At 40.9% G+C, this 12,988-nt stretch overlaps 1 protein-coding gene across 1 annotated transcript; it reads right to left on the reverse strand.

Annotated features, from left to right (window-relative positions):
• Positions 1-6,397, reverse strand: LOC122829671 (meteorin-like protein). The gene is made up of 5 exons (XM_044114413.1): positions 5,915-6,397; positions 4,219-4,402; positions 3,915-4,140; positions 1,556-1,615; positions 1-813 (listed from the first exon to the last, which is right to left on the reverse strand). Exons 1-5 carry the CDS (start codon positions 6,007-6,009, stop codon positions 497-499), a joined length of 882 nt encoding a protein of 293 aa, XP_043970348.1. The 5' UTR covers positions 6,010-6,397; the 3' UTR covers positions 1-496.
• Between the last annotated feature and the right edge of the window lie 6,591 nt (positions 6,398-12,988).

Raw genomic sequence — 12,988 nt, forward strand, 5'->3', positions numbered from 1 at the left:
CACAGTTTCTCTTGAGTTCATTGTAGTTCAGTAACAAAACCACAGCCTTTTCAGTTTACCTTTTGTTCATAAAAAGACACCAGGTTTATTTTTCTGTAAATACGTATAAGCCACTTAGACCCATTTGCAAACCACACACACACACACAAATCCAGTACACATAGACTCACAGAGCTGCATACCATAGACTTCTCTCAGAAGGCTAAAATTTACAGGAAGCTTTTTACAAAGCAAACTTTCATTTCTAGAAATAGCAATAAGGCCGTCATCGCAACAACTGGTAGGGCACAAATATCACTTTACAGAAATTAGTCAGTCTGTACAGAAATACACTCGTAGTTCACAAGAGTAGTCAAATGGAGGCAGCAGAGTCAACAAAACCTGGACCATGTTTGGCTAAACTGCTGCTTCTCCTTTTCTGTTCCATAAAAATGCTCCGGTATTTTTACCCATAACTCCTTCATTTTAAGGCGAATTGTCTTCTTCTAGAAATCTCTCAGTTCGTGTCTATGTGGCAGGGGTTTGCTCCTGCACTCACTGCTTCGGCGTACAGCTTTAAGAAGTCTCTATAGCGAGGCGCACAGCCGAGCCACGCCTCACCAAAGTGGACAGAGCCGGTCAGGAGGAACTCGTCCTCTCCTGGACGCACAACGCACGGAGCGGGAACGCTGACCCGTCCTCTCCAGCCCTGTCCTCTGGCTCCGCCCCGCGCAAACAGGCCGCTCTTCTGCTGGAACAGCTGACGCAGAGTCACCGTGACAACGGGGTGCTGGTTCGAGCTCGACGCTGCACCTCCAAAAGTGCCACAGCCAGCTTGAAAGACCGAATAGGAGAAGACAAGGCAAAGGAAAGGAAAGGAAAGGAAAGGAAATCGGTTTGAACCAAATGTTGTGGAAGTTAAAAGCACTTTCAATTTGGGCCACATCACTGGGCATCAACAGCCTGACATAGCTAACCATTAAGAAACTATTAAAAACATATAGATTTCTCTGCATTTGATGAGTACTTCATGAAATGAAAAATTATTTAACATCTTTTTACTTTTATTTTACTGATGTAAATTGGTACTATACAGATAAAACATAATTCGATTTTAATTAAAAAAAGATGTCCAAGGTAACCACTATGCTTCTGTTCTCTTTAGGCCGCAGGAAAGGTTATGACGGGCAGAATGTGGCCCGCGGGCCTTGAGTTTTACACCATGTGTTATATGCGGTTACATAAGCAAAATCTATTTAGTTACTTTCTTCTAAAGGATCGGATAAGAAGCCAGTCTGCTCTCATGTTAGTACTTTGAAATGTTAATAAAACCTGCAGGAGGAGCTTGCTGAACTCCAAGACTGAACTTTAGTTTTTGCTGGTTACCGTATAATAAAAGTTACATTTTAAAATCATTCAGCAAAACAGAGGAGGTCAATTTCTCCCTTTGTCTTTGACTTGTCAGGGTTACATAATCTGTAAAATCTTATTAACAGCAGTTTCCAAAGTCTACACCTGCTGCCAGGAGACCATCCTTCATTCTGCGCTGTGTGCTTATGTGTGTTGGTGCATTTACCGAAATCACTGGTGCAGACAGCCATGAGGACCTCTTGGTCCGAGCAGGGCTTACAGGTGACTAAATCAGAACATGGGAAAGGAAGACACGTTAGGTATCCTTAATAAAAACACACAAGTTCCTATTTTCAAAGCTTATTTCATCAAAAGTAGCTACCTAGAACTTGGGCTCCAACTAAACTAGTCTAGAGCTGGATTTTTCTTTCATAGGTACATTTTCTCAAAAATGCTGACTATACTGAAATAGCTGTGCCACATCAGCAAGTCGTGGCAAACATAAACAACACAAAGTATAAATCAGAAACGATCCCTGAAGCATTGTGGATTTGCTTTTGATAACTATTTCTTCTAGATCATTAACCTTTTCAGCACACGCTGGAAATTTTGAAAGCGGGACAAATCTCGGGGAAACTGAAAAACAAAAGTGCATTGTCGCTCATATTTGTTGTACGCAAATCAAGAATCAGCATTCAAAATAATATAAATAGTAGAAATGATAATACACTTCTCTATCCTCACATTCTTAGGATTTTAAAAATAATAGGAAAAAGTGGCTGTGTTTAGAGAAAACACACTGGTGTTAAGGGTTTACATCTTAAATTTACCATTTCACCCTAAACATACAGTGAACCTCTTTTTTCCCCCATTCTTAAGCAGTTTTCCAGACCTCCCCTGTGCATTAACTGTTTTCTGAAAAAAGGGTTTTTTAGAAAAACATTGTTTTCTCTCTGCTTGGACCAAAGTTAAAGAGGTCCAAGAGGTTTCGGTGTGTCTGGCTGTATCTTTCAGCCAAAAATCCCAATACTTGCTCTTTCAAAGATCCACTTTCCATGTGAATGAGAGGAAAGCGGAGCAAGTCTGCTTCCAGTTCTCTACGTGCAGGAGGGTGTTTATCCAAAGAGATCAAAAGAAATAAAGCGTGCATGAATGAGCAAAGCAGGTGACTAGACCTGAGAAAAAGCAGACTGAATCGGGGGATTAACCTTCGACCCTGGCAGCTATAAAAGCAGCACTAAAACGCCAGACGCACACCCTGGCAGGAAACTTCACTGGGGAGGCTTTCTTCTCCGTCCTTCCCCACCTCACCGCTTCACACGTGCGGGTGGGCTGCTCAGAGATCCTCCTTCAGGGAGAGGGGAAGACATGGTGGTGGTGGTGGGTCGGGGGATGGGTGGTGTCGGTTTTGACTGGCAGCGGAGGAAGGACTGGCTGACCCTTGTGCTTGACCCTGACAAGACTCTTTTTGATTGGTCTGCTTGTTTTCATACGTGCGGCTCGCTTGAGGGAGAGAGGAAGGGTGGGAGGAAGGCCTCATCAAGGTTATGATGAAGAAACAAAGATCGAACGGCGACATGTCTCCTGGCTCACAGTTTGTTTGTTTTTTTTAGATCGCTACTGCTAGTCTTCCAAACTCGGTTTCTGCTTTCAGAGCGCCAGAAGCCACGGAAAGATCGTAGACGACTTACCAAGAAAAGTTAATGACGTAAAGATTCAATTCCAAACATGTTGAGCTTGGAAAAAAAGTTAATTTTTCTCTAAAGCGAATTTGTCATAGAACCATCAAACTAAGAGAAATCTCTTAGATTTTATAAATACGAAGGTAAAACTATAAAACAAGATATCTGAGCCAAGAAAGCAATTCAGTTCAATTGAAAATACTTTAATGATCTGAAATGGATATTAAATGTTGCTGCAAACTATATGAAGTCAAGATTTTTCAAAGACTTATTGTAGATGGTGATGGCTGTGGGCAGAAAGGATCTGTGGTAGCTGTCTGTATTACAGCATATTTAAAGAAGCTTCTGACTGAAGACAGTTTTTTTTATGATAGTCTCAGTCATAGAAAGTCTACATTTACACCCAATCCTGTTTGGTTTACATTTAACATATCCACCGCAGTGGTTGAGGTGAGGTTTTGTTTTTGTTGCCAAAATGAAAAATCTTCTATGAAAATATTTATAACTAAAAAGAAAGCAAAATGAGACTTTTTTTTGAAAGATTTGTAGGTTAGTGTTGATACAAAACCATAAATTATTCTCAGTTCAGCAGATCAGAATTTGCACATTATCTGTAAGGCATCTAAATGTACAATCAATTAACTTTAATGTAACACATTAAAATATTCTGCACCTAACATAGCTCTAATTACATCATAGACCTACTGTAATGATTCAACAATCGAGTTTGTAGGAAAGAAAATCATGTCTAGTTTTACCTAAATATCACAATTTTAATGGCAGGAAATTTCCGGCATGAAAGCCTGAAAGTTGGAAATTTATTGGATCTTATAAAAATAAACAAAACAAAACAAAAACGTGTGTTTAGTGCCTTTGAAAAAACAGAAATATGCATCCTGTTACCTGGCCCCTGATGCAGGTATGGGTACATATGGGCCCCTGGTCCCTGACTGGGCACCAGCTCATACTGGAAAGCTGTGATCTTCCTGCTGATGTCTCTCTGTGGGACGGCTTCCACAAACAGAGCCCCCTCCTTCAGGCTGAAGCAGCGCACCGCGCCCTGCGCCTGGTCGGCGTCTGAGAGCAGCAGCCTCAGGTCTCCTTCGTGCTCCAGGTACACATGAGAACCCTGAACAGGAAGAGCGGGAGAAGTCATTCAGAAAGTGTGAAACAACCAGGCAAACGACAGCTGCAGGCCAAACCACACCTGGGAGAAGGTTTGAGGCTTGATGCAGACGAAGACGTCAGCCGTGCCCCTGGATGAAGACTCCGTGTTGGGTCGCAGGTTGACGATGATGGCCCCGGTGGGGTAGAGCCACTCCAGGGACCCCTGAGAGCAGCGGAGGTAGACCTGCTCCACGTCTCTGCGGTGAGCTTCATGGCTCAAACCGCTGCAGACAGAGAGAAGATGACTGTTCTTAAGAGTTATAACAAAGAGACAGAATTAAAAATTATGACCAGTGATAAGACAGGATGATAGGATGAAAACTCTCTTTGTGTGATTACAGACACATCCCACAACATAAGAAGTTTATATATATATACAAACAAAAGTATTCACACCCTCTTGACTTTCTCACATTTTCTTTGTTTTCTAGCTACAAACTAAAACTTATTACATTTTAGGAGAAAGACAAGAAGTGTGGGATAATTGTTAAGTGGAAGGATTAAGATGCATGCTTCATGTGTAAGTTGTTTCCAATTAAAAATCCGAAAACTGCTTAGATTTTTAAATCTTGACAAAGATTCTCAACTAGATTCAGGCAAAGGCCACTATAGGACAGGAAAATGCTTTGATCTAAGCTACTCAATTGTAGTTCCAGTTGCATATTTCCCTGAACGATTCTGTTTTCTATGAACTCTTGAGAAGCTCACCTTTCCCCACAGCATGATGCTCCCACCACCATGTTTTATAACATGGAAGATATATATATATATATATATATATATATATATATATATATATATATATATATATATATATATATATATATATATATATATATATATATATATATATATATATATATATATATATATATATATATATATATATATATATGCACACCACACTTTTCAGATTTGTATTTATAAATAACCCCTCCAGCCAAACATCAATGGTTTGTGGTTGAAATGTGACAAAAATGTGACAATATTTCCGGAGGTCTGAATGCTTTGCCACAAGAGATCAACTGAAACTGAGCTCTTAACAGGTGTTGGCAAACACCAAACAAATCGTTTCGTTTGTCTCAGACGTGCGTGAGCAACAGCAACCCGCAGGATCCGATAAAAATCGTTACAAGTAAGAGGCGAGCCAACTTTACAACACAGTGCTGGCTTACATCTTTTATGAGCGGGGGATTTGAAGGAGTGATCAAAGGCGCCCTGTGGGTGTATTTACCCAAGATAAGAACCGACACCCCAGTAACGGAGAGCCTTCAGGAAGGAGAACGTTCTCCGTATAAGGAGAACGCGGTCAGACAGTTAATCACACTCGAGGCATCATTTTTGGTCTGCCTGTTTAGAGAGTCGTTTTCTTAAGAAGAGTGACATTCAGAAAAGAAATGCGAGTAGGATTGGAGTCATTGCAACAGAAACCACAGGCAATGACGCGCAGGAACCAGTAGATCTTTAACTTATAAACTAGTTAGATTAGCCTGGCCTTAATACGACCTTAGCTTGGCCTTCCTGAACATATCTACAATCTTGCTCAAGAAAAAAGAAGTCGGTGTAGTTAAGATCTTATCTATTCTGACGGAAGAACAAAAAACGAGAGCATGCGTTTTCAGAAGTCATCATTAACAGACGGTCAAAACAGAAATGTGAATTTCTCTGAGAAAAAGAAAAGAAAAAAAAACAACAGCATTCTATCGACGACGTTGTTATTAATCCTTCATTCTCACCTTCCTCTCCAGCTGCACAGGTCACTAGAATACTGTGCCACAGCCCGGCACACCAGCCCGAACATGACCCAGTGCGTAGTCCACGGCCGGAGCATGGTGGTCCGTCCGCCCCGGCGGTTCACCGGATCCCCCCCACCTCCACCAGTTCAACCTCACTCGCTCCCCGCAACTTATCCGCTTTATTAAAAAATATCCACAACAAGCATCGGCAGGGAGCGCGAGAGAGAGGCTACATGACGCGCTGCTCCGAAGTCAAACCCGGAGCGTCTGAGGTAGGAAAGGAATCGGACTTCGGGGTTGTTTTAAAAGCGAGCAGAGCGCACGCGCAGCCGGCCGGACAACTGCGGCTTGATTAGAACTTTCTCTGAGCGCGAGTCAGCAGGGGCGCGTGCCAGCAGCCGACTCCGCTTCAGTGACACGCGAGCTCTCTCTAAAACCCCTCCCTCCCACAGATTGACCGGAAAGATAGGTGCGGACACAATCTGCCTACTAAAGGCTTGACAACTCGTAAGTAACTGAAGTCTGGGCTACTTTAGTTCTCTATAAAACCGACAAGAATAACCTGTTGGTTTTAGTGTGGCTTAGCCTCAGAGACAAACTTCTGTAAACAGTCAAATCAGCATGCAGACCAACAAATGCATAATCACAGACCTCTGAAAATGTCCTTGGTTCATTATTTGGTTTTGCGTAGGCCCACAGTTCACAAGGTGTGGAAGTTGAGCTGCCGCAGGTGGTTGTCAGAGGAAATGAAGGATGCACGTCAAAACAAAAATCCAGAAGCACAGCTGATTTATTTCAGCAACAAACCACTTAAATTGATATAGCTTTCCTTACACGTTGAGAAATATATTTCAAGCATTTACTGTGGGCTATTTTGCTACAACTCATCTGTTTTGCAGAAATTATTCATTTCATATGAAACAAACAGTAATACAAAAAAACAAAAAAAACAAAACAAAACAAGGTTACACAGTGCTTGATTAGCCTAGTGCTAAGCAGCCTGGACTTTATCATCTAAGCATTAATCACAGATCAGCTCTATGCCACACACCCCCAGGAGTAGCAGAAGCATCAACCTAGTATTGCATATACTGAAGTAAAAGTACTCAATGACTGGTAAACTCCAATACCTTTCAGTAAGACAACCTTCCTCAATATCATGGAAGTCATGTATAACCGACAGAACTGAACACAGACATGAGTTACACTTTTAAAATGAATTTCAGAAACAAACTTTTTAAATAAATTGCTAACTGGTCGAGATGCTCCTTTGTTTGCAACGTAACGACAAAGTGTCGAGCTGAGAATCAACAGCAGAACAGAGAGTTATTCCAGGATCTCAGGGGGCAAAGTTATGAGAAGTCCCAGTCAAAACTGCAGCAGATGACGGTAACCAGGTATGAACCTTGTGGCTGCTGATCCTGCATTCCAGTTCCCTCTCAATTCTGAATTTGCATCTGGGAATAAAATCAAATCCAGCTTAAAAAAACAAAAACAAACAAAAAAACATTTCACAGAATTGTGATTCAACGAATGTTTGTCAGTAAGTTTTGTTGCTTTTTCGGGAGGCTAACAGCCAGACAGAGTAATTCAAACAAATCAAACTGAAGATGTTTGTCTGTGTAACAGCTGAACTGCCAGCTGTGTAAGGCACTTGTTACTCTTGTAATGTATTCATATTTGCATTTCAAATTGTCCAACGCAATATTATCATGGAATTCGATTATAAACATGGAAAACATTGGGAGATCCGAAGCTTAGGAAATACCAAACAGAAACAAAGTCTTTCGTTTTGCTGAACTTTCCTTTGAACGTTAATGAATGTTTTGTTGGCTGAGAAAACGGTGATAGAAATTAACAAAAAAAAATGTCTTGTTAAAATGTAGAAAGAAATAGCAGCTATTATCGTTATAAAAAAAAAATGCAATGACATTTTCACTGAGGTTGTTAACCACTGATTTAGGTTTAATCCCTTGAGTCCACATAGCTTTGAATGGTGTCACATTATCGTTTACACTCTGTTTTACTGGCAACTCTGTGGCTCACGTTGCTCTTCCGGTCTTATTATAGCTCTGCTCCACGAGATCCACAACCTAACCTTCCTGGAAAAATAAATAAAAAAAATAAATAAAGGTCTAAATAGAGCTGAAGAGAAAAAAAAAAAAAAGTCACATGTATGCCCTAAGCCCCTGTTTGCATCCTGAGCGGTTTTCCCGTGAGAAAACACTCTGAGGGGCGAGCATGATACTCCGTCGTCACATTCCCCTCGACTGCCAAAGTTGTGCAGCGCATTTAGAGAAATACTGTAGTGAGGTCCTCCACCAAACACTCACCTCCCCCCTCTCTCTCTCCACTCCATCAAAACACACACACACACGCACACACGCACACACACACACACACACACACACACGCACACACACACACACACATTTCAGCCAAAGTGTTTCAGGAAAAGGGATTAGTGTTGGCTTAGTGTCCCAGTGTAAGTAAAGGCACAAGAAAACAAAGAAGCATCAAAAGGGCCAAGCATTTAAAAAAAATAAATAAACAGTCTAATGTGAAATCCCGAATTATACAAAAATAATTAAAATCAATTTTCAAGGGTTTGCTCCAATCTGTACCATTGTGCATTTGACGTTTTATTCCACCTTTCTTTTTTAATATTCAAATTGCACTTTAGGTTGTTTTTGTGAACTCTTTTATCCAGCAGATATGTTGTAAAGTACTCCATTCCTAACAGAGAGCGTTACGAATAACGCTCTCTGTTAGGAAACTAACGCAGTAGTTTAAACCAACGCAGTAGTTTAAACCAACGCAGTAGTTTAAACCAACGCAGTAGTTTAAACCAACGCAGTAGTTTAAACCAACGCAGTAGTTTAAACTAACGCAGTAGTTTAAACCAACGCAGTAGTTTAAACCAATGCAGTAGTTTAAACTAACGCAGTAGTTTAAAACAACGCAGTAGTTTAAACCAACGCAGTAGTTTAAACTAACGCAGTAGTTTAAACCAACGCAGTAGTTTAAACCAATGCAGTAGTTTAAACCAATGCAGTAGTTTAAACCAACGCAGTAGTTTAAACCAACGCAGTAGTTTAAACCAACGCAGTAGTTTAAACTAACGCAGTAGTTTAAACCAATGCAGTAGTTTAGTTTAAACCAACGCAGTAGTTTAGTTTAAACCAATGCAGTAGTTTAGTTTAAACCAACGCAGTAGTTTAAACTAACGCAGTAGTTTAAACCAATGCAGTAGTTTAAACTAACGCAGTAGTTTAAAACAACGCAGTAGTTTAAACCAACGCAGTAGTTTAAACTAACGCAGTAGTTTAAACCAACGCAGTAGTGTAATCCAATGCAGTAGTTTAAACCAATGCCGGTAGTTTAAACCAAGCGCAGTAGTTTAAACCAACGCAGTAGTTTAAACCAACGCAGTAGTTTAAACCAACGCAGTAGTTTAAACTAACGCAGTAGTTTAAACCAATGCAGTAGTTTAGTTTAAACCAACGCAGTAGTTTAGTTTAAACCAATGCAGTAGTTTAGTTTAAACCAACGCAGTAGTTTAAACTAACGCAGTAGTTTAAACCAATGCAGTAGTTTAGTTTAAACCAACGCAGTAGTTTAAACCAACGCAGTAGTTTAAACTAACGCAGTAGTTTAAACCAACGCAGTAGTTTAAACCAACGCAGTAGTTTAAACCAACGCAGTAGTTTAAACCAACGCAGTAGTTTAAACTAACGCAGTAGTTTAAACCAACGCAGTAGTTTAAACTAACGCAGTAGTTTAAACTAACACAGTAGTTTAAACTAACGCAGTAGTTTAAACCAATGCAGTAGTTTAAACTAACGCAGTAGTTTAAAACAACGCAGTAGTTTAAACCAACGCAGTAGTTTAAACTAACGCAGTAGTTTAAACCAACGCAGTAGTTTAAACCAATGCAGTAGTTTAAACCAATGCAGTAGTTTAAACCAACGCAGTAGTTTAAACCAACGCAGTAGTTTAAACCAACGCAGTAGTTTAAACCAACGCAGTAGTTTAAACTAACGCAGTAGTTTAAACCAATGCAGTAGTTTAGTTTAAACCAACGCAGTAGTTTAAACTAACGCAGTAGTTTAAACCAATGCAGTAGTTTAGTTTAAACTAATGCAGTAGTTTAAACCAACGCAGTAGTTTAAACTAACGCAGTAGTTTAAACCAACGCAGTAGTTTAAACTAACGCAGTAGTTTAAACTAACGCAGTAGTTTAAACTAACGCAGTAGTTTAAACTAATGCAGTAGTTTAAACTAACGCAGTAGTTTAAATTAACGCAGTAGTTTCCTTTTACTGCATCCACCAGTAAAAGGAAACTACACTCCACCAGAATTTGTAATGCCAACCTCTTCCTCTTTTGAAACTCTGACATTTAAAAACACTTTCACCACACCAGAGGCTAAAGACGGAGCCCTGATCCAATCACTTCACCACCGCACAGGTCCGCTGCAGCGATGCTTTTGACCTCAGACGCTCCTTTTACCACCTGAAGCATTTCCAGAGCAGCGCAGCCTCTAACCCCCCACCCCATCCGCCTGCTAGTCACCTGGCTCTTCTCAAGCGACCTGACAGGAGGAACGCCCCCTGTCTGTGCTCACACTGCCCCCCTCCTGAAGCCCCGCGCACTCGCATTCCTCTATCTCTTATTTCAACCCCCGAGACCTTTGATTTCCTCTTTCCATGCAGGAAATCTTAATTTATCCACAGTGGGCAGCTGAGAAACGTCACGGGCTCTCTAATGAACCAAAGTATCTTGCTCAAGAGCAGTGATGGTTGGCTGTTGAAAGAGAAGAAAGAACGTTTTAGTCAGGAAGTTCACCACTTCATACTTCCCTGCATAAAGGGCAACAGATAGAGGTAGTGAAAGTGAGAGAAATCGTATTCGGTCACCTCTATCTGCCAGAGAGATTGTAGTCCCCCCACCTCCGCATAAACTTTAGGTTGATCAACAACTGTAGTAACGACTGTAACAGTATGAAGACCCAAACAAAAAATGAAGACACATTTATCTTACTTGTTTTCATCTTAAGTATTTAAAAAAAAAAAATCTAAACTCAGCTTCTAAGCTTAGCTGGTATGAGTTTGGTTTTGTAGATTTTCCAGTTGTCTAATGTAGAAGTATAGTAATATGGAACTGTTTTTAATTTGTTAAAATTATCATTACAGTTTGATAAGGTACTGTTAATCGGCTAAAAAACAACAAAAAGAAAAACAAGCTCCTCTGCCTTCTCCCAGTGCAAAGTACAGAAATACAAAGGGCCATCAGAAACGACCAATCACCGCCAGGACGAGGGCGTTAGCACTGTCTATCATGCTCATGTATGCGCTGCTCACATCCTCCCCTCTTTCTCTCTGCTATGCTTTAGCTAGTTCACCAGCTAAACAGTTTTCCTGGAAGTTGTTTCTCAGCCATTAGCACGTTTAGCAGCGTGTACACGACCATGAGCGACAGCGCTCAGACGCTCCTCCAGGCTCTGATTGGTTGCGTCTCACCAAGAGTGATGCATTTCTGCAGATGGCAGCGGAACCACTGGGAGCAGCTGGAGGAGCTTGATCACCTCACACATTATCTGTCTCATACTACGCCGTCACAAGATAGTGACAGTTTAAACAATTATGCAAAAACCTTTTTTCTCTCCTTACAGTTACATATTTTCTGATGTAGACAGTGATGACTGAGAGGTTCCATTTACGAAGATCATAACTGCAGGTTTGACTTTCAGCAGATACAAAACCAAAATGTTTTAATAAGAAGTTCTCGTTCTGTCGAGCTAAATCTATCGTTCGGTGGAATCTGTGAGTTTTCTAAATACATTTTTACGATACAGCAGCATCACTTCCATTCGGCTGAAGTGGTGCTGAAATTAATAACAGGAAGCGGGCCGTGGAAGCTTCCTGGTTTCAAGTCAGCCCACTCCTCTTTACTTGCGCAAGCATCTACCCTGCGAAGAGATGCTGAAACAAAGGAATGCGGCACCGTTCCTGGTGAATGAAAAAGCCCCCCAGCGACCTCTCCACTCCGACACTCGCAGCTCTTATCTGTCTTTATCAGCAGAACCACACAGAGATCTTGCAGCTGCGTGTCTTTTTTTTTAATCCCACAGACACTTGTGGGTCTGTTTGACCAGTGAGGGCACGCAGGCCCCAGAGTCAGGGTCATCCATTGTGCCTGGTGGGTTTGGTTATCGGCTCTGATGTCTGCCGGGAGACGGAGTGTAAACACTTAGCAAAACTCTGTTTACGCTCTTTGAGTCTCTTTCATAGATTCTCCATTAGGGCTCGCTCTGATCGTCCACCAAGCGATTCATCATGAGGGCCGAGTGAGTGGAGCAGACGGCATTTAGTTAGGCAAAAAAAGTTTTTGTTTTTTTTACTTAAACAGCTTCTACGGAGCGCTGTCACAACAATAAATGTGTTGAATCAAATTATAAAGCCTCTTTTAACTTGATAATAACTAATGTCTGGGGTGTTGTTAATCTCCCATGGACAATACCGTGTTAATGGGAGGAGTTTGAAGTACATGGAAGCAATATGGCCGTGTCGCGATTTCCCTGCTGGCCAGATCATCTTATTCAATGGTTTCACATCACATGGTTTTCTTTTTACAACAGCTTGTCTTTTATCTGGATTTCATTTGGGTACAAGTATGTATAAAGCAAAAAAAAAAAAGAAACAATGAGAAACTGGACTTGATCGTCGTTTTTAACCATCGTTGTGACTTCTTTTTAAACTTCTGTGGGAAGATTTACAGTAACTCTGACCATGCTGCTGACCCAGAAAAAAAAAAGCACAGGGGGGAGAATTTTAAGGGTAAGATCTGTTTGTTTACCTTTGGGTTAAAAAAAAAAAAATCTCTTCTTTCTGTGGGGCAAAACAAAGCATTTTTTGTGTTTATGTATGACAACTGTGCCCTCTGAAAAAGGTTATTGTTCTTTAGATTTCATAAGAGGCAGAGAAAGAAAAACAGAGTTGAGCAAAATCCATCTTTGCTCATTTGGAGCAGATGTGCATGAGTGGATCTGATTTTACATGGTTGCATCAGACAA

Source organism: Gambusia affinis, linkage group LG04 (genome assembly GCF_019740435.1).
Source record: "Gambusia affinis linkage group LG04, SWU_Gaff_1.0, whole genome shotgun sequence".
NCBI classification, from domain to species: domain Eukaryota; kingdom Metazoa; phylum Chordata; class Actinopteri; order Cyprinodontiformes; family Poeciliidae; genus Gambusia; species Gambusia affinis.